Source organism: Colossoma macropomum, unplaced genomic scaffold (genome assembly GCF_904425465.1).
Source record: "Colossoma macropomum unplaced genomic scaffold, Colossoma_macropomum, whole genome shotgun sequence".
In the NCBI taxonomy this organism is placed as follows: domain Eukaryota; kingdom Metazoa; phylum Chordata; class Actinopteri; order Characiformes; family Serrasalmidae; genus Colossoma; species Colossoma macropomum.
The window spans coordinates 6,348,723-6,371,209 of record NW_023494799.1 but is presented as its reverse complement, the minus strand read 5'-3'; the positions used below and the strand labels follow the sequence as shown (position 1 = coordinate 6,371,209).

At 38.0% G+C, this 22,487-nt stretch overlaps 1 protein-coding gene across 2 annotated transcripts; it reads left to right on the top strand.

Moving 5' to 3' along the window:
* Window positions 1-3,815: 3,815 nt before the first annotated feature.
* malt2 (MALT paracaspase 2) lies at window positions 3,816-22,458 on the top strand. Of its 2 annotated transcripts, none has more exons than XM_036586781.1 (17): window positions 3,816-4,210; window positions 7,220-7,381; window positions 9,955-10,121; window positions 10,755-10,885; window positions 12,209-12,347; window positions 13,737-13,921; window positions 14,802-14,898; window positions 14,996-15,040; window positions 15,143-15,187; window positions 15,536-15,739; window positions 16,632-16,809; window positions 17,531-17,605; window positions 17,699-17,826; window positions 18,170-18,319; window positions 18,699-18,856; window positions 21,185-21,322; window positions 21,413-21,835. In XM_036586781.1, exons 2-17 carry the CDS (start codon window positions 7,245-7,247, stop codon window positions 21,833-21,835), a joined length of 2,400 nt encoding a protein of 799 aa, XP_036442674.1. In that variant the 5' UTR covers window positions 3,816-4,210; window positions 7,220-7,244. The 2 variants fall into 2 exon arrangements, with proteins under 2 accessions (XP_036442674.1, XP_036442673.1); XM_036586780.1 differs by having other exon boundaries at window positions 3,818-4,200; window positions 21,413-22,458.
* Window positions 22,459-22,487: the final 29 nt, after the last annotated feature.

Sequence of the window (22,487 nt, the reverse complement as noted above, 5' to 3'; positions counted from 1 at the left end):
TGTGGGGCTGGCCTTTATAGTCTGACATTTAGTCCACCTACTTTGTGAATCACTTCACCATGTTATTTTGGGCTAAAGGGCAGTGGTCCTCCACCTGCAGACTTGTAGACCACCTGCCCTGGAAGACTTGGTTGTTCACTAATGATGAGCTGCACTCAGGTGTAGGTGGACTACAGGACCGGAGCTGGAAAACTGCTGTTGGAAATATTGTCAGTTGTTATGGGAGGAAAGTATTCCCTGATTTATTATGTATTGTTGAAATGTGTTCAGTGCTTTATTTCTAAATAAATATCTCCAAAACATATTCAGCAGCCTAATGCAGAAGTGCTTATTGATTGATATGCATAGATCTTAACAAATTGCTTACATTTTTTAGCACTTTTCGTAATTCGATCATCAACATGTACACAAAGTCATTCAGAGTGGTTTGATGTGAAACGGTTTATTGTAGAGAAGCTTACAGACTCAGGTTTCTTTACAGAGGTGGTGAGAAGAACCAGGGGTCACAGTATCCACAATAAAAAAAAATAGCCATTTTATTTACGATCCAAAACTGAGTTTAACTGAGTCTTCTGAGTTTATATATGTAATGTTGATGATGGTAAAATAGTGATCAATCTGGAGAAAAAAAAAGACTAGAAAATAATTTTAGGCAAAAACTTGGTCTCAAAACTTAAGAAAAACAATGTGTTAGGCAGCCTGTTTGTGATTTCATGTAACAACGTTCTGTGAGAGACATTAAATGCTTCAGACGTCTGGTTCCCATCACCACCACTGTGAATAATTCTGACTCTGTAAGGTTCCTAAAAAAGGAACATTTCACATCAAAATGTAAAGATTTTTATATTCAATTTAATTAAAATTCACATGTAAGCTAATATTTTTAACAAATGTTTTTGACATAAATTAATATATTAAGTAAATCTTTGTTTTTATGTTTATCATAGAAATTATTTGATTTCTTTGCTTGTGTACCTATTCACACTTATTCATCATATTATTCTGAACAGTGAGTCACATCACTTGTTCTCAAGTTTTGTCCTTTACTACAGATCAGTGATATCACAAAATCTGATTCATCTCTCTGTGAGTTTCTGTATTATGCTGCATTTCTTCCCTTTTAATGCAGTGTTTCCCACCAGGGTTTGTGGAATTCCCCTCCTCCTCTAACACATGATTCAAATTATTAGCTATTATTAGTGACTCACATTTCATTCAGTATTTTCAATATTAAGACTTCTGCTTCTACCAAAGTCCCACGTTTTATCTGGTTCCTTTTTTTATTTTTGGGTTTTGGGGCACAATTTGTACTAGTTAATATATTTTAATCATGTAGGATTTCAGTTCTTGTGAGTAAAAGTCTTGGGAGAAACTATGAAATAAATTAAAATGGCCTAATTGATTTCTTATTAGTGACAACTGAATTATTATTGTAAAAATGTTGTTCTTACATGTAAAAGTAAAAGTGTGCAGTGTAGCAGGGGAACTCCAGGGGCTGCTTGCTTAAATATTTATCTTAAGTCACTCCTTGTGGATAAGAGATAGTTAAAGACTGCATCAGGCATTTAACAGGAATTTGTTATTTCTAAAATCTGGATCTTCTCCTGACCTACATTGAAATATTAGGCTCTATACTCTCTACTAATATGAAATAATAAACTTTACAAACCTTTTTTTGGCTACTTATTCATGTTTTGCCACTTATTTTTATTTTTCTTATATTTTGCTTCTGTAGTTTCTTCACATGTGCTTTTGAAGGTCTTTTATTGCATCTAAATTCATAAAAAGACTTGGGAAGTTAAAAAGAATTCTTATCTTTAAGGGAAATCCCAGGTGCAGGTGGACTACAGGACTGGAGCTGGAAAAGGTTACGTAAGGAGCGTATTCCCTGATTAATTATCTACTGTTGAAATATTTCCAATGCTTGGTTTCTAACAGAATATCTCTGAAACATGTTCAGCAGCCTAATGTAGAAGTGCTTAATGTTTAATATGGATAGATATTAACAAACTGCTTACACTTTTCGGCACTTTTCATAGTTCAATCATTGAAATGGAAACAAAGTCATTCAGAGTATGATGAAATGGTGAAGTGGTTCATTGTAGAGGAAATGACTGCTTTCTTTACAGTGGTGGTGATAGGAACCAGAGGTCACCATGACTACAACACAGATATAGCCTTTTTATTTACTATCCAAAAGCACCAGTGAACCTACACATGTCTTCTAAGTTTTTATATGTAATGTTGATGTAATGCCTCGGGCATCAGACAGTGTATTAGCAACCATTTAAGGTAATAACTTTCTGTGAGGGAGTTTTTAGAGGTTTTAAACTCTTCAGACATTTGGTTCCTATCACCAATTCTGAAACTGACAAATCACACTGAATGACTTTATTTACATCTTAACAATTTAGTGAGGCAGAAATTTTGAAAAATCAGTGGAAATTCCCTTCGTAAGTATTAAGCTATTGGGTGTTCTTGCATTCAGTGCTTGGGTGTTTTACAATGCTGTGCTTCTGCAGTTGTCAAAAAGTCAAGCTCAAACATGAAACTTAAAATTTGGTCTAAACCTCAGTTTACCCTGTTTTGTCCATCATAAAGTGATTTGTGTCACTCATTTAACATGAAAGGATGGGTAAAAAAAAAAATATAATAAAAGTAAAGGGAATTCCACCGATTTTTCAAACTGTCTGCATGACCCTGTTCCTTTTCACCCCTCACCCCTACCACTTAGCCCTTACCCTTCCGTTTGTTCATCCCTAGGGGGTAGGGTGTCCTGATTTTCGTTGAGATAGAGGGGTAGGGTGAAGTGTTGGGGCTACATGGCCCTTCAAATGGAAGTTTTTCAGAGACTCCAAACAGAGTATTATGAGAAAGAAAAACCGACAAGATGGCTGCGCAAGCGACCAAAGAAACACACAAATGTGAGAATTTTCTCTGTTAAAAATTACGATAACCACTGTATTATCTTAGTTTAATGTGGTTTCAGTATATCGCAGTCCTTTTCTTCATAACAAGCATAAGAAGTCGCTAGTAGTGCTGATGTCTTGGTAGCTAACATTAGATGGTGCAGCAGTTACATTCTGGCAGGGTCGCCTACAGAGCACTGTTAAGTAAGTTAGCTTGTTAATGAAATAATGTTCTTCTCTATTTGAAGGTCCCATTTTGTAGGGGAAGATTTCAACCACTACCCCTTGTAACTCTGTTCCAAGGAGCAAGGTGACACTCGAAAACAAGGGGTAGAGGTTAAAATGAGAAATGGGATTGGGCCTTAGAGTCAGCATGTGTTCACAGTGGTGGTGATAGGAAACAGATGTCTAAAGTGTCTAATCCTTCACAGGAAGTTACTGCATTACATAGTTACGAATACGCTGCCTGTTACCTGAGACGCTGTTTTACTGAAGTTCTGAGGTAAATATTTGGTCTAAAACGTATATTTTAGCCATGCATGGTGGAGGTGTACATGCAGGGTGTTGTAGGGCAAAATAGTCCCCAAAGAAAACTTATTTTTCAGATTTTATCATTATTTGACCATCAACATCACATATCAAAACGCAGAAGACTCATGTAGGTCCACTGGTGGTTTTGGATAGTAAATAAAATGGCTATTTGTGTTATAGAGATTATAGGTCCTATCACCACCACTGTAAAGAAACCTGAGTCTGTAAGTTTCTTTACAAGTGAATTATTTCACATCAAATCGGTCGGAGTGACTTTGTTTACAATCCAACCACTGAATCATACAAAAAAAAATAAAATTACTGGAATTCCCCTTTGAGGCACTTGAGGCAGAGTAGCCTGTGACTCACGCGCCGGCGTGTGATGCAGCTGTTCTGCTATAGGCTGTTTAAAGGTGAAAGTAAAGAGGGGCAGCATGGGTGTTGCATGCAAATCTGAGTTAGAAAGAGGAACTACGGCGAAACAAGGGCTCTCGGGATCGAGTAAGGTTTGCGGACTGAATTCTGGGTTCTGAAGCTGATCTGTCCGTGTTATGTTTCTGATGGTGACCCGAAGGTGCGAGTGAACCGGTGCGTTTAGAGGAGCAGAGTGACCGGCAGAGCAACGCTGTGGGCTACGCAGAGAGTAGCCTTCAGCTTCGTGGTCGTCGTGCCGGCCAGACACACGGCACCCTGATTCTTTAAAGAGCTCATTCGGGCCTACGAGTGGAGACCACTTCCTGGAAGACCCTTCACTACGCAGGTATTTTGAGGTCTGTGACGATGTATGTTGTGGCTGATTCCACGATCGGGATGCCACTTAGCCTGTGGCTCTTAAACTTAACTTATTTTTTAAATATATATATTTTTTACATTTAATCTAAGAAGTCATATATCTGACCACTCAAAAATAGTCAAACAATATCATTTTAGCAAGTTTTAGCTGCTAACAGTGGCTTAAATGAGCATAGAAACTGCAAATACACAAAGTGGTTAACTGGCATCTGTGCTGAAGTACTTGAAGTTTATTTTTTAAATGGACTTTTACTTTAGAACTACATTTTGAGTAACAGCCCAGATGAGGTCAGCAACCCGCTGACCATATACCTCTGCTGGACCACCAGATTATTGCCCTACTAACTAGTTTTTAATCTCTTCAAACAGATTTCAAATTCACACACACTTTGATTTTGGAAAATAAACTAAGGCAAATATTACAAACAGTTGTGAGAAAAATACTTAATGACTAGACTCTTAATAAAGATGGTTCTTCAAGGGTTCTTTAGTAGAGAAAATGGTTCTGTAAAGAACCATGAACACTCAAAGAAGCCTTTGCATGATAAAAGTGTTCTTTGCATCACGAAAGTGTTCTTAAGAATGTGCTCTATATGGTTCTATATAGAACCTTTTTGAAAAGGGTTCTTCTATTGTTACGATGTCAAGGTTGTAACGACAGAAGAACCCTTTTCAAAAAGGTTCTATATAAAAGAGCTACAGCACATTCTCCATCAATCTGAAGAACCCTTTCATGATGCGGAGAAACTTCTTTGAGTGTTCATGGTTCTTTATTAGAACCATTTTCCTTACTGAAGAACCATCTTTTAAAGAGTGTAGGCCTAATATAAAATGATTTATTTGATATCATTGCTGATGCTGTGCTGGATTGGTTGCAGCTGTAATTCAGCCTTTATTCATGATGCTGCTGTAAAATGATTCACTAAACTAATTTACAAAGAATAACAAAAGAAAGAAATGAAGGAAAAGTAAAGGAATTGGGCTGTAGGTGGAACATCAGCAATGAAAAGTGGTATTGTGTCTAACACTCTACTTGACCACTGGTGGAGCCACCTGGAAAACACTAAGCAAAAGGCCAGTTAGCTGAAAGCTTTGCCATGAGTGGACCAACAGTGTCCCTCTTGCTATCTGGGAAGAGTATTGTGTTTGTTGCCCCCTTGTCAGTCAGTATCACAATAATGTGTAGTTATAGTGGGCTGGGATGCACAAAAATTCATGTTTATTAAAGTTATTTATCTGAAGTGTGCACATTGGCTGTTGTGAAGGACACACCTATGTCCAAAATGTCTTTTACCTTCACTTTACATGCATATTTGTAAAATATAATATCAGAGGGACCAATGTAATGTTCACTATGCTGCTTGTGATACTGACCAAGTCTTTTATGAAAGTTTTAAGAGCTGACTTGACCCCAGACGCTGGCCTGGTTCAATAGAAGCTCATTGCTTTCATGCTAAGTGATGCTATGACTGTATTACTTTGGACTCATGACCTTACAGAGGGCTGTTCTGGGAATTCCCGCCTTTCAAGGGAATACAATGAGCTTTGCACAAGACTTTCCCCACTCTCTTTCTTTTCTAGTTGGTTTCACATTACCTGGTGATGGGAAGCGTGAAGGAAGTGAAATGAATTAAGAAATTTGGATGAAAGATGTTCACTCCTTTCCATGCCCTGACATGCTGTAATATATGATGTCAGTGCCAGTCTTTGGAAGTACCATAATGCAATAATGCACAATGGCGACTGTTGCAATGTTTAGCTCCTGCCTCCAGTTCAAACTCATGAACCACCTGCTCTGGTGGACATTTTTACCAAATAGCTTGGCCATGGTTGAATTTCAACACTGAGAAAAGCTTTGGTTGCCTGTATAGACAGTTTCTGCTCTGAGTTTGGCTCAACACAGGCACACGAACAGACACTCCAATTGGCCAGAAAACATGAAATGGCCCCTTATCCTACTATGAGACTTTTCTTTGTTCCCCAAGGTGACATTATGATATTTGTGTGGTTTTATACAGAAAACATTATCTTACATGACCTTTTTTCCAGCCTCTCTTTATCTCCTTGACCAGTAGCTCCCAACCTTGGTCCTACAGGATCCCCTGTCCTGCACATTTTAGTGTTTGCCCTGCTCCCAGCACACCTGATCCAACTAATCTGCTAATTAACAAGCCGTTCCTGAGTTGAAGTGGGTGTGTTTTGGCAGGGAAACACAAAATTATGCAGACCCAGGGTTGTGAACCACCGCTCTAGAATTAACTGTATATGGATATATGTAAATGAGTTGGTTTTTGTGGCATCACAAAAACAATAAATTCAGAACAGGCTATTGTTGCTGCTTAGTTCCCAAACTGTACATTTACATCAAGACTTTTAAAAAACAAATGAGGAAAAGTCAGTTTCGATAAAGGCCATTTAAATCACAGATTCATGTTTCTGCAAGTAAATGGAACATTTAATGGAATAAATAAGATGTATACACACATGAAAAAGGTGGTTATTCAAGGGTTCTTTAGTAAAATTGGTTCTATATAGAACCATAAACACACAAAGACCAATTTTCTTGACTAAAGGGTTCTTTGCATGGTGAAATGGTTCTTCAGATTGATGGAAAATGTTCTATATAGCACCTAAGCTTGACATCCTAACGATAGAAGAACCCTTTTTGGTGCTATATAAAACAATTTTCAAAATGGTTCTATATGGAATCGTGCACAATACATTATCCATCAGTCTAAAGAACCGTTTCACTATGCAAACAATTTAGTAAAGGGTTATTTGAGTGTTTATGGTTCTATATAGAACCATTTTCTTTACTAAAGAACCCTTGAAGAACCATCTTTTTCAAGAGTGTAGAACACAGAGGCCTGAAATATGAGGATACAGAACTTTTTTTTTTAAAAAGCATGGTAATATTCATTTCATCTGGAGTGCTCAACATGGCATCCGTCAAAAAACTCACCAAACCTCCTTGCTATGTTTGTTAGGAGACTTTAGGAACGTTGCTGAGATATGGAGGACTGGAATGTGGGCTTGGAGACGCTGAGTGATGTAGCTCTGTGCAGACTTGCAGAGATGCTGGACAATTCAAGATGTGGTTGGAGGCAACTGGCAGAAGCAGTTAAAGAGCAGCCGCAGTTCCGCTACAGGTGAGATGCTCTCTTTTCTCCGAATAGTAAAGTAGTAGGTGAGCCAAGGCGTGTTTGGTGTCTGAAGTTTGCTTCTTTAGTTTTTAAAGACGGGTCCTTCTAGAAACACAGTGGCAAACAAATGCTGATATGTATTTCAAATGTAAAACAACACCAGTAAAGTTACACCACTGACAAGATTACAGAGAGCTGAGCTTTTCTAAATTACAGTCCATCGCCACTTTAGTCACATTGTAAGTAGAAAATTACAAATGTTGCCTTCATGTTATTTGGTTTCAGTTTTAAAATCACTTAATGTTTCATGTGTAAAACCACGGACACAATGTTTTTGCAACACATGAAAGGAAGTATTTTAGGAAATTTTATTAAAAAAAGTACACACACTGCAAAAAAATGGTATCTTGTCAAGTGAAAAGATCTTAAATGTGGTCGATATATCTTTCTCATTTTGAGCTTGGTGTGCACTTATTTTAAGATTATCTAGCTTATTTCTAGACACTTTTCACTTTTTTAAAATTTTAATTGTATTAAGTAAAATTATCTCACTATACTGGCAGATAATTTCACTGGTTTCAAGCACATTTCTTAAAACAAGCAAACTTATCTGCCAATATAGTGAGATAATAAAATAACTTAATAAAATTACTGTAAACAAGTAAAAAATGTCTAGAAATAAGGTAAATAATCTTAAATTAAGCTTACAGCAATCTCAACAGGAGAAATATTAGATTTATTGACTATATTTAAGATAATTTTACTTGACAAAATACCATTTTTTTTTTGCAGTGCAAAGAGATTTCACTGAATATAGAATTCGTAGACTTAACATAGTGTTTCTTTCTTTGCGATGAGATGCACGTACAAGAGGCAATTCAAAAGGCCTTCCATTGACATGTTTCTGTAACACTATTGACGAAAGTCTTGGGGGCAAGGTTTATCATGAGTATAAAATTATATTGAAATATTTTTAAAATCATAGGACAGACAATTATTTTAATGCTTTATTTGTAAATTAAACTGAAAAACATTCACCACAGTGGCCTGTTTCACTTAAAGAATATGTAATAATAACGCATCTGTGAAGTTGCTCTTTTGCTCTGCCGATTTCAGTGTACAACATGACTAAAAATCAAAAAGAAGAATTAGCATAGTTTGCTGTTGGTTAATTTAGAAATAGGGCACATATCAACTTTCTGTGATTTATTTTTATTTTGGATGTTTTCATGGCTTCAGAGTGGGACGCTATTTACCACAGCAGTGGTAGAATGACCCATGTAACAGTATGTCAGACAGTGTCACATAGGCTAGTCTGTTTATTAGCACAGTACTAGATTGTGAGGTATAAGCTTCTGTTGCTTGTTTCTCTGCGTTAGTCAGTTTGAGAATACCTAACAGCTGGACATGGTTTGAGGTAAGTGTGATGATTTGGTTGGTTATAAGCTTCCATTACTTGTAAGCTATATAAACATTATAGCTCCAGTGCAAAAGAAACGCTTCAGACACTAAACATGTCTTGGCCAATCAGCTACATCTGAGATACTTGATGCCAGAGGCATCGAATGTGTTTACATACACTTAATAATTCGATAACTGCAGAAAGATTTTGTCAGTAATCTGATCAACGTGTTTACATGCATTTGAGTAATCAGTAATAATGGGGAAACTCCGGGTCTACATGAATCAGGCAGTAATCGGATTTCTGCTTTGCAACCAGCCAATAAACTCACAGAAGAAGACATGATGTAAACGTAACGAAAACTCAAACATTCTTCATTTTTAGATGATATATGTTCATATTTTCAGATAAAGTGGTTTGTTTTAAACAAAAAAAAGCCACTGCCTGAAGTTTAAGTCCTTCAATTCGTCAAGCATGTAGTTGGTTTCAGCGTCGCTCCAAAAGTGTTTTGCTGCGTCTTGCAGCAACGCTGCTCACTTATTTCTGCCACCGCCGTCTGTTTTCACACATGTGCCGACTGAGAAATCCAAAAGAAATCAGAGTACGAGTTTACATGCACTGAAAAATCTGATTACTGAGCTAAAATCCAGCCTCTTTATCAGATTTCTAAACCTTGCTCTGATCTAAGAAATCGTATGCTGTTTACATGACCATTTGAATAATCACATAACTGCAGAAATCTGATCATAATCAGATTATTGAGTGAATGCAAACACACTCATTGTTTTGAGATTCATAGTGAAGTACATGCAGGGTGTTGTAAGGCAAAAATACTCCCCAAAGAAACATTTTTTTGGGTTTACCACTATTTTACCACAATGACATTACATTTAGAAACTCATGGGTCATGTGTAGGTTCGCTGGTGGTTTTGATATTAAATTAAATGGCTATATCTGTGTTTCAGATCACCACCACCATAAAGAAATCTGAGTCTGCAACATCAAACCACTCTGAATGACTTTGTTTACATCTCAACCACTGAATTGTGCAGGAATGTAAAAAAACTGTAGAATCAGTTTTTGGAAAGTTGGAAAATTAGTATTAAATGTCTGTTTAATTTGGTGGAATTGAGTGCTGGAGATGTTTGGTGTGCATGAAGTCTCTCCCTGTGTGCAGTGAGAAGGAGCTGACCAGCTGCTCTCTCCAGGTGCTCAGTGCCAGAGGGAGCCCAGGGCGGTACATGCTCGCTCTGCTCACTGACCGGCACTGCTCCGTCACCTTCCTGCTGCAGTGCCTCAAAAAGATCGAGCACCATGAAGCTGTGAATTTCCTCACCACAAGCGGTACGTGCACACATGCACTTTCTCTTTTAGTTATGAAGCAGTGTCTCCAAAACAAGCCTGGATTACTCAGGAAGTGTTGTAGAAATAGTTCATAAAGGTTATTAGAAGTCTAGAGTTTTGTTTTTATTACATAATGCTTTATTTTATGGTAATTAATTCATTCAATAATGAATTACACAGTTACATAATGACTTACATTTCTGTTGAGCTTGTGTTCTGTATTAAAAAGCTTTGACTATTTACCTTAAATAAATAGAAATATTGCAACAGTACCATCAAAAAATGTAAAAATTCTAATCCTAATAACATATCTCCTCTTCTATACCAACATAAACATGGTGTAGACTGAAATTTAGGACCTGCACTTTCTCCACTTGTTTCAATGAATTACAAGTGAAAAATAATCAAACAAAATATAAGAAAAGTCATGTTAACTTCCATTTGTATGCGAAAGTTTGTGCACCCCTGGTAAAATAAAACATGTCATTTCACCAGGAGTGTTCAAACTTTTGCTGTATCCTCTGTAGAAATACATCATGACTTATACATGTGTAATAATGTCGTAACAATACACAAACCCATTTTTCTGTACTGCTTTGGCTCTAAATGTCTGTGTGTTTGTGTTTGTTTTAGTGATGATGCCGGTAGAGATAACGGTGCAGCCGCAGGGTGTGCAGATACCAGAGGGGAGCTGTGTGATGCTGAGCTGCAGGGCAGTGGGTCCTCCTGGGCTGAACTACCAGTGGTTCAAGCGGGAAGATGAGGTCAGCTAAACACAACCCTTTTAAAGTGCTATTCTGGAATTATTTATTTATTTATGACTACTGTGCAAAAGTCATAGACCATCATTTATTTAATTTTCAGTCAAAGCAGCTGAATATAATCCACTTGCATAAGGCGGGGGAAATCAAAGGAAAATAAGTGAAAAAATGGGAATTCTCAAAACTGCAACTGGAAAAAAATGGAAAAAATGATTAAAAGCTACAGAGAAAATGGGACCCCTAACAACCATGCAAGACCTGATAGACACCAAAACTGTCCACTTCAGATAAACAGCACTTACAGCTTTCATCTTTGAGAGAGAGGAGGAAATCAAGCTGCTTCAGATCTGAAAACATCCACAGGTGTTTCTGTCCATCCTTCCACTGTGAAAAGCCAAATCAGCGCTATGGGTCTGAAAGGATGTGTAGCTGTCAAGAAGAACCTCACTGAGAAAAGAAAAGATAAAAAGAAGAACATTTACACTAGAGCACCAGAACTGGACATCTGAGCTGTGGAGTAAGGTTTTATGGCGTAATGCAACTGATGCAACAGACTGCTAAGACTGAAATTTGGAGTCTCCTGAAAAGAAGACTCAATATTATATTTAGTGTTGGAGGCTTTTATTTAATTTTCTATTTAATGCTTTAGAATGTTTAACTCCTTAAATGGCCAGGGCCCACAGGTGGACCCAAAGTTTTATTACACACTTCTATAATCTAAGAATAGCTCAGCCTGTTTGCATTGGGGTCCTTGTAATTACTGCCTGAGTATGTAATAAGCCTGGAATTTTAAGGGGATAAATATGGTTTCTTTTTTGCTTTTTTTCTGGATGCTGAAAAATCAATAACTTGTACATAATGGCTGTTTTCATTGGGAAGAAAATGATGCAACTGATGCATCCAACTTCTCAGACTGAACTTTTGAGGTGTGGAAAAATATCATTGCAATTCCAGTTCCAAAACTGAAAGCAAGTCTCCTGAAAAGAATGAAAGCTGTAAAGAGTGGACACACTAAATATTGAAAAAAATTGATATGATACATAGTATTGGAGATTTTTTGTGTAATTTTCTGTTAAATGTTTTAGAATATTTTCTGTTATTTTTCTTGATGCTGAAAAATAAATAACTTGTACTTAATGGCCATTTTGAAATGAATGGAAGGTGGTCTCTGACTTTTGCACATTATTGTAAGTCAGCCGCTGTACACTTTCCACTCACTTTGGAAGGAAATCACATCTTTCATTACTGATTCTCAAAGCCTTTCTGTTCAGACAGGAATGTATCTCTAATGAAAGTTGATGGTGTTAATATGTGTTTGTTGTGCAGGTGCCAGGAGGAAATACAGCAGAGCTGATTCTGAACTCAGTTGGACCGGCCCAGGAAGGACATTACATCTGCCGTGTTAACGCTGGGGAGAAATGTGTCTTCAGCAAATGGGCCCATGTGCGCTTGGTCCGCTCTGCAGGTAACGTAAATACTTAAACACTTTATGTGAAGCTGACCGGCTAAAACAAACCCTGCACTGAAAAACGAAATGTATTACGTTTACAGTCACAGTTAAAAGTCAAAGATCGCTCTTTATTTGTTTCATTTCCAGTCAAAATGTCTTTTATGCACAAAATCATCATTTTGCATCATTAGGGAAAACAAATATTCAGAGGAAAGCTACACAGGAGCCCCAACAACTAAATACAATATCAAATGTTTCAGTGTTTAGTCTGTCCACTCTTTACTTTTATTACATATTCCATTCTTTTCATCATTCATTCTTTCAGTTTTTCAAAGAAGTCTGCAGGGATGTTCAGTCTTAGATGTTGGTTGCAAGTAATCACATTCAGTGGTGTTGAGGTCTGGACTCTGGGGTGGTCAGTCCATTGTTCAGCTTCTTTGTTTGATGTCTCTGTCTCTTTTTCTCATTGAGGCTAATTGACAGCTACACATCCTTTCAGACCCATAGCGCAGAGTTATCCTCTGTAGTTAAGAGTTTTAAAGAGTGTTATAACAATTTTGGAAACTCTTATTTTTATATCTAATCTCCAAATCTCAAACCATTTTAGATGCATAGGAGGAAGAACAAAGGCAGATGAGTTTGGGTGGTTGCTTGTGTAAATGTCAGTGTCTCTTTGAAGGGGAATATAATGTCATCTTAGACAACTTTGAGAACAACTTTTCTTAGGAAGACACAGCTGGAAATTGTCTACCAGGTCTTGCAGGTGGTTGTTAGGAGTCTCATTTTCTCTCTAGCTTTAAATATTTTCCCAGTTTTGGAAACACCTGATTTTTTCACTTATTTTCTTTTTAATTTCCTCTTCCTTATACCTTATGTCAAATCTCCATAAAATTGTCTCCTCAAAAAAGAATAATTTAATAGCAATTTTGACTAGAAATTAAATGGAGGGTGGTCTCTCCCTTCACTTCTTATACTGAACTTGATTCAAAAGTGTATATCATTGCCAAATATATATTCCAGCTGCACACTGAAAACTGAAAGAAAAGTCGTGTTGATGTATATCGCTGCTGTCGGAACAAAACCCGATATCTCCATTTTTTGTCATTTTTCAGTTTTTGACATAATTCAAAAATGCCTGTTGCTCTTTACATTGTATGTAAATTACATGATGAATGGACCAAAAGAAACGACCCAAAATGAAAAAGTCTGGTTCCATTGACTTTCATTAAAAGTAAAGTATGTTTTTTCCTTCTCCTGGAAAGTTACCGTTTTGGAGATATGAGGTTTTGTTCCAACAGCAGTGATAAATTATTCATGCACAAATTATGTACACATTTGAATAATAGTAAATTCATATCCTTGAGGGTTTGTTTGAGTGTCTCAGCTTTTCTGTTTGTGTTCCAGGCTCTGGTGTGATGTTCCCCTCCTCAGCCAGTGGTCTGTGTATAACTCAGCAGCCCCTGTCTAAGACACTCTCAGAGGGCGACACTCTCTATCTAGAATGTTCTGCCCAGGCAAACCCTCCTCCTCAGTTTCAGTGGTACCACAACAAACAGCCGCTGGCAAAGGCTAACAGCTGCTTCTTAAAGGTGTTGCACATTCTTCATCATGATATGCAGTTTAACATTGTGATATTCATAGTGCAGCAACAAAAGTGGCAGCCAACAAAAGTGTTAAACCTATTCATCTCGGCAGTACATGTGTTTTTGCCAGTAAAAACACTGCATGACATTAAATACAAATACACATAAATACAGTAAAACATATGAAGAGTTTTATGTTTTAAAGAAGTTATTGATATGTGATTAGTTCACCGCTGACGTGCGCTGACACTCGGCCATCAGTGTTTTGCCATAACCATGTTAAATTAAAGCCATACTGAGACCCCAGACAGGCAGTCAGTCTTTAAGATAACAGGCAAATGGTATCTTACCTCAGCTAACTTTACTCGCCTAGTCTTTTTGTCACCTCGGCAACAGAGTTTGTGAAGAGGTAGTAAAGTGGTGCCACTGTGATAAATTATGTTGAAAATATGATTTTGTCAAAGTTATGAGAGTGAAGTGTAAAAACGAACTTGAACTTGAACCATCATTCTGTCATTTATACAATCATTCATATCAGAGTACTGAGCTGGAATGTATGGGTGGTGCTAGAAATAGTGCAAACCACTGATTGGTCAAATGCAGTTGTCACAGAATTGTCAGGCACCATGTAAAACCAAAGTTCGAATAAAAAGTAAATCAGAATTTAAAGCTCTTCCATTGTTGCTACTGTTTGTGTTTACTGTTGACACTAATATCACAAGAGAAATCATCTGACAACCACACGACCTCCAGGGAACTCACGTACGTGAAGTGCAGAGAGTTGTGGATTCAGATTAGCACCTGTATGTCGCAGCTTCATCTTGTCATCACTGACATCAGTTTGATGAACATGCTTTTCACAGACTATGGTTAATGATGTTTTCAGATTCCATGTGTAACTACAGCGGATCGAGGGACGTACAGCTGCAGAGTGTTCAACCTTTATCACGAGCTGTTGAGTGACCACGTCCAGGTTGAAATTGGTAGGAATGGGGTGGGTTTCAAATTTATAAACAAAAGTTGGCGTAATGATCAGTTTCTGAAATTAACTCTGTGGTGTGGTGGTCTATAACTGTTCAGGTCCTGGATCCTGCACTGATGCCTCTTGGAGGACAGATGAAGAAGGTACACTTTGTCTTCCTCATTACAGCTTCTTAGTCTCATTACTTTTCTCTTGTTTGAGTGTTATGTCAGCTTAACCCACTCATAACTATGCATGCATTTCAGATATGCCCAGTTATGGACCTCCAAGACAGATAGTTGATTTTTATGGTAAGTAGAAGACAATGTTGGCCTCCTTTTGTGTTCTTTAGTGAGTGTAGAAGGAAAATTACACTCTGATGTTTTTTCTGTGCCATAGAAAATGTTATAATAGTGCACAATATAAGTTATTAGTAGCAAAAATGACAGAGTACAGCATTTTTGCATAGGGTGCATCTGTTATTTGGATTACAGTAGTTTTATTTACCAATTCACATGAATGTTTTTCTGTATTCTTTAGTTACAGAATATGTGGACATTTTGTAAAATGGGTTGCATTGGGGGAGAATTTAAAAGCAGTTGAGCCCCTTTTCTTTATATCTGATAACAATTATGTCTTATTTCTGCACTACTTTTCAGCCACGGATAAAGTGGCACTGCTGATGGGAAATATGAATTACCTGCACCACCGGCAGCTGAGAGCGCCCATGGCCGACGTGTATGAGCTGACCAATCTGCTGCGGCAGCTGGACTTCAAGGTGGTGTCTCTACTGGACCTCAACTGGCATGAGATGCACAGAGCTGTTACTGAATTCCTGCTGCTGCTGGGCCGGGGTGTCTACGGTAGGCCTTCCACCATTGTCAACACAGCAAAAAAAAATGGCATATATAATATAATTAATATAATAATAATAATAATAATAATAATAATAATATTATAAAGCTTATTCGAAGGTGTGCTCCATTAAATTGAAATGACATTAAAGGAGAATTTCACCATTTTCAAAATTTCTGCATTATTCAGTTGTTAAGATGTAAACAAAGTCATTCAGAGTGGTTTGATGTGAAATGGTTCCTTGTAGTGAAACCACCCATAAACCTGCATGTCTTCTGAATTTTTTTATGTAATGCCGATAATGATAAAAGTCTGAAAATATACGTTTTCATTTGGAGACTATTTTGTGTTACAGCAAAATACTCGACACTGGTCCTGGAGGACCCCCTGCCCTGCACATTTTAGTGTTTGCCCTGCTCCCAACACACCTGATCCAACTAAACCACTAATTAACAAGCCCTTCCAGAGCTGAAATGGGTGTGTTTTTGCAGAAAAACACAAAAATGTTCCGGGAAGGGGGTCGTCCAGGACCAGGCTACAGTCTTACAGCACCCTGCATGTACCTCTCCAACATGAACTCTCATAAAACAATGTCTTGGGCAGCGTATTTGTAACCATTTCATGTAACAACATGTTTCATGTTATCTAGCATGAAGAATTTCACATCAGATCACTCTGAATGAAGTTTGTTTATATCTTAGCCTTAAATTTGTTTGGAAAATCTATGAAATTCCTCTTTAAAATGTGTTTAGGTAGTCATTCTTTAGGAATGTGGTCGGGCATACCTCATTTATATCTTTCATATTTCAGTTGACTTACTAGGCTATAGTCTGTAATATTTACATGATTAATATGCTAAACTTTTTTCCTGCTTCTGTTATGCATGTATGAATGACACAGGGCTGCTTTACTACGCTGGGCACGGCTATGAAAATTATGGCAACAGTTTCATGGTGCCTATAGATGCTCCGGCCTCGTACACCTCAGAGCACTGCCTGTGGGTCCAGGAGGTCTTACAGCGCATGCAGGAACGCCAGACTGGACTTAATGTCTTTCTGCTGGACATGTGTCGCAAGCGGTAAAGTTGATCAAAATAACACTGCGGGCTATTTTTGTGGTCAAAGCACAAGCAAAAATATAAGCTGCTGTTATTTTTGATCAGCAATATAGCAAATGGGTGTGAACGGGCTTACATCCAAGCAGTTTAATAAAATTAGACTGCACTTGTGCCGACACAAAAACAGAGCCAGTGCTATAGTAACTTGTATGCGTGGCATATATTTAATAGTAGAAGTGCTGTATGTGTACAAAGTGAGGTTAGTTGATTATTTGTAACCTCTTAGAAGTCACAGCTATCACCAGTGACAGCAAAAGCATAGTTCATTTTATATAAATGTTTTCTTGCCTCATTAAAAACATGGGAAGAAATTCTCAAAATCAAAAATACATATTCTGAAATTTAAATGCATCTTTTTTTATGATTTGAATTTGACGAAGGGTTGTTGTTTGTGTTTCCATTTTTCCTTTGTTGATGGCTTTTTTTAATGGGAAAAAAAAGTTGCGAGGCACAAACTCAAACCTGTCGATACAGAATATAAATCAAATGTAAAAGTAATTCCTTACTTAACAAATTAACTCTATAATTACATTTAGGTAGTATAGCAGAATAACATTTATAACTCTAGACTAGCCCTAAATAGAAGTGTTTAGAAGTGTTTGTATTAAAATATAAGTGGTTTTTTTTAGCGCTTTCAGTCTATTCACACCCAGCCTTATTACTCGTCGTTCTATCATTACAGAAACCTGAATGATGACATCATCCAACAGCCTGGACCCCTGAAAGTTACGGCAAACATTGTGTTTGGCTATGCAACGTGAGTCTCACAGATTTGGCTCTGTTACAACATGCTGAACAATGTTGAAGTGCCCTGCTTTTGTAAACAGACTGAACATCTTTCCACATGCAGGTGTGTTGATGCTGAGGCCTTCGAGGTGAACAAAGATGACCTTTCAAATGGGATCTTCATCAGCTTCCTGAAGAAAAGGCTGATGGAGCAGGAGAAGGTCACAGTTATGCTGGACAGAGTAGCTGAAGGTTCTGGGAGATTCATCTTCGGTTCTTTCACACGCTTATCCTGTGTTGCTCAAACCAGTTTTATCTGCCGGCTGTTTTGGATGATATTTGGTGTTATTCTTGGCATCAGCACTGACACTGTGGTTTTGAGGTTTAGCTCAGCTGTGACTCTTGTTCTTCGCTGGTGATGTTGAAGTCACTGAATTTTTTTCCTTCTATTATTTGTAATTATGCTGTTAGTTCATGTGTTTTGCTTTTTCATTTAAACAATGTTGTTTTAGCGTTCCAAGTTATTATTATTATTATTATTATTATTATTATTATTATATTGAAGGTTGATAGAGTTATTTGCTTCACATTGCAGACATGGGGAGGTGTGAGCTCACCCGTGGGCGTCAGGCGCTGGAGCTGCGCAGTAATCTTTCAGAGCGGCGTGCACTCACAGATCGCATTCAGGCCATTGACTGTCCAGTTATGGCATCAACACGCAATCTACAGTGGTCAATTGCACATGGTAAGAAATCGTTTTTAGCGTAATGTTTCAATGCATTTAATTAGGGAGCCGGTAAAAGACCGTGGTACTGAACAGTATTATAATAAGGACTCTCAATATTGCTTATATTAGCAATTGAGTAATTTACCAATTATTTATAAAAGCATATAACCAGGCACAGACTTTCAGGAATTCCAAAGTCCCTCACTGGAAAAAATAAACAACAAGAATCTGTGTTTTTTCTCTATCAACTTATTATTTGAAGTTGAAATTTTAAGGCAGCCCAGACACTTTTTTATGTTAAAACTCCCCTCCAATTTTTTTAGCATGTAGTTGCAGTGGATGATTAACAATAATAAACAGTGTAGACACTTATAACTTGGTTGTTGTTTTTGTACAGTTTTGCCTGAGAGTCGTGTCCTTCAGTTTGACTGTGGTGTGAAGGTCCAGTTGGGTTTTGCAGCGGAGTTTTCCAACATCATGATCATCTACACCCGGATATTAGAGAAACCCAAAGACATCACGTCCTGCTCAGCCCAGCTCTCAGACTTCACAGAGGTACGATTAAGTGTCTCTTCTCCAAATCTGCAGCATCACACCCTGTTCTGATGAATGAGTGGCCACTGATTTTCTACTACGCTCTTAAAAATAATGGTTACTAAAGAGTTCTGGGCTTAGACATACAGTTCTAGGAAAAACCCTGAATTGGTATAGACCTTTTACTTGTGGAGTGGGGCTGAATGAAGAATTGTTTTGATATGAAATCACAATTTGAAAGACTAAAATCACTAGATCTGCTGTTTTAATTATATAATACATTATGCAGTGTTGTCTTAACTTATTTTAATTGGGCAAATATGACCTAATAATGCAGAACACCTGAACTAGCAGACTGGAATACATCATTCAAGTCTACAGAAATGTATGTGCTGGTCTTCTTTCTGAAAATAAGGCCTGGAGCTTTTAAATTGCAATCGCCATATTGGCCAGAAAAATTGCAATTAAATATTTCTCCAAATTGCTCAGCACTGATGTGGAGATTCTTTAAACTTTGTTAATGATAATAATAGAATTTTATATTTAAATGTTGTTCAAGGTCACAGTATAAATGAATGTGAAGACAAACATGTACAAACACAGCTTCATATAAAATATATTTTAAGAAAAAATTAATAGGAGATAAACAGTAAACATGGCACTAAAAGTTAAAAAGCACCAGATAAATGAAAGAAAAAAAATCAAATGAGTTAGTAGAATGACAAAGACTAAAGCAGGGGTGCCCAAACTTTATGGCATGGGGGCCCAAAGAGTAGTATTTGTAGTGGGTCAAGGGCCAAGAGGACAAAACCACTGCAAATAAGGTAGACAGGTTTCAAACATTATATACTATAACATTATATTTTGTTATTAAAATACTTCAAAAATACAAAATTAAAGGAAAATAAGAAGTGAATAAGTTATATATCCACCTTATTTTTCACAACGCCACTGTATTTTGAGATTACTGTTTTAGCTAAGGTGTGCTTACCTGTTAAGTTATTGTTTTATGTCCCATTAAATGTCTCTGATGCATTTCCGGGACTACATGCAGTTTTCAGATGTCATTACAGCTAAATAAATAAATAAAGTATGACAAGAGCAGGAAAGTTATAACTTTCTTGAACAGGGGTCGGCAGCATGCTGCTGTGGAGCCATATGCAGCTCTTTAACTGCCCTGTTGCGGCTCCACAGCAGAATTAGATTTGTAATTAAAAAATAAAATAATCCTCCTTTGCAGTAAAATAAACCTCGCGACTTTTAAGTGCTTGACAGTAGGTAGGTGCAGATTAAATGTGTCAGGAAACCAGCTGGAGTGATTATAAATGCAAATAAGTCAATTAGTCTCCAAATGATCAATGTGCATCTTAAATCTCTCTCTTTGCCTTTTCGTTAGCTACTAGCTAGGCGAGATTTTTGGCTGCGTTGCTATGGTGACCAGCAGTCTTCATTCCATTAAAGGGTGAATAAGTAGTTATACATTAACTCCAGAGTTTAAGACCATTTATTATAAAAACTGTGTTGAACGATCAGCAGAGCTTCATTTCACTGTAAAGGAGGATTATTTTATTTTTACTTAGAAACCTAATTCAGCTGTGGAGCCGCAACAGGGCAGTAAAAAGAGCCACATGTTGCCGACCCCCGGCTTAGGGCCACACTTTGGGCAGCCTTGGACTAAAACGTAATGAGATTAAAAGGATCATCACACTTGCATCTCATCCTAAATGGATCTTTCTTTAAAGAAACATCCATTAAAAGGATCTTTAATTATTTATTTATTTTTTTTAATTTTTACCCCGATTTTCTCCCCAATTTAGTCGTAGCCAATTCCACCCCGCTAGTTAGGACTCCCCCAATCACACGATGCTATCAACGCTAGGAGGGTGAAAGCTAACACAGGCTTCCTCCGAGACCTGTGAAGCCAGCCACTGCTTGCTTTTCGAGCTGCTGCTCACACAACGTTACTGGACAGCCGAACGCGCTCGGAGGAAAGCGCCAACCGCCAGATCTGTTACGTCAGCTAACAGACGCCTGCGCTGACTAGCATCGCGCTGAGTGAGTGATGGGGGGAGAAAGGCAGCCATCCCACCCACCCAGAGAGAGCGAGGCCAGTTGTGTTCTCTCGGACTCCCGGCTACGGATGGCTGTAGCATCACCAGGGATCGAACGCGCGATCTCCTGACGATAGGGCCAACGCTTAGACAGTTGCGCCACTCGCATTAAAAGGATCTTTGATGAATTAAAAGTGCTTCTTTTATGCCGTAGCTCCTTTTAGGTTGCACTTGTCACCTTTATTTTTAAGAGTGCAGCAACCACTCAGTCGTTTTCTTTCCTGTGATGTTATTTCAGGGCCCAGAGATAGATCTTAAACGAACCAATCAGGAGAGCCTCAGAGACGCTGGGAGCTTACTGCTGACCATGGATGACCGTCTACCGCAAGAGCAGCCGCGACTTTACACCCGTCTCTGCGCTCTGCAAAGACTCAAGGTCAGTACGATTCTCATTAGAGTGTTCATAATATTGCAGTGGAAATATATGGACTGTGTAGTAATTTGCATGTTCTTGTTTCTCTCACAGAGGGAGCTCTCGTTCACAGTGTGTCTGCACTATCAGTACACTAACCTTGATGAAGAGGTTCTGGAAAGGCAAACAGTGACTGTGGGCAAACCACTGGTGTCCAAACTGAACCTCCACGAGCAAAGGCCCCTCCACGCTTCACCCTCTTCCTCCTCTGACCTTCACACCATGCCAGACTCCCCATCATTTGCTGAGGATCTGAGGGCCAGCTTGCCTTCCTTAGAAGCTTCTTTGACTGAGTCAGCTGAGTCCTACTATTATCCAGATGCAGTTTCCCCAGGTTCTGCTTCACATAGGATAAATGAACCTGAGGAGACCACCAGCCTGGAGTTCCTCCCATCAGAGGAGCTTCCTACCTCCAAAAGTTTGACCCATGCTGGTACTGAGAAACCTTTCAAATTCACCAGTTTTCATTCCTTCTAGTGTAATGGATTAGAATGGAAAACTGTATTTACATTGGTGTAGTTGAATAAGGAGAGTTTGCTACATGGAACTGACACACCGTGAACCTCAAACACTGTTGTCTCCCCTTTCAAATGCAAATCCCGCAATGGCAAAAGAGGGTAAAACAGGCCAATTCCAAAATCCATAGCTCGCCAAGCTGTGTGATTTTATCCACTTTTTGACAGTTGAAGCCACATTATGTTAAAGTTTCATAGTAAGCTAACAACTTTGATTTACTTTGTGTTGTTGCTGAGATTGAAAGTAAATAGCTGTATAGGGAACATTAACTACTAGCATAGCTAACTAAATAGTATGACGACCAACCTTATTTACACAGAGGTTCATTTTATTTTCCTGTCCATGTCTTTATTGACATGTTGCTTCTGTGTGAGCCATCGTGGTGCCTCACTGTAAACTAGCAATCAGAGCAGAGTTCATCAATGTAATTCCAGAGCCCCCCAAAAAGGGACAACAGCTTGTTTTATTCTGGAGCCAAATCATAGGATTGTAAAGGGGCTTGTAAAAGCACATCTGGGCATTTTTGACCCCGAACAAAGTCACATATCATCTATAGAGACATCAGAGGACAATTCAAAGTTTAATTAAGTGGTTAAGATGTAAACAAAGTCAA

Excerpts from the sequence above, each read along its gene's own strand:
- malt2 (XM_036586780.1), top strand. The coding sequence starts at position 7,245 with ATGGAGGACTGGAATGTGGGCTTGGAGACGCTGAGTGATGTAGCTCTG. Across the intron at positions 15,188-15,535 it reads ACAGATAGTTGATTTTTATG|CCACGGATAAAGTGGCACTG; the intron begins GTAAGTAGAAGA and ends ACTACTTTTCAG. Across the intron at positions 17,827-18,169 it reads GCTGGACAGAGTAGCTGAAG|ACATGGGGAGGTGTGAGCTC; the intron begins GTTCTGGGAGAT and ends TTCACATTGCAG.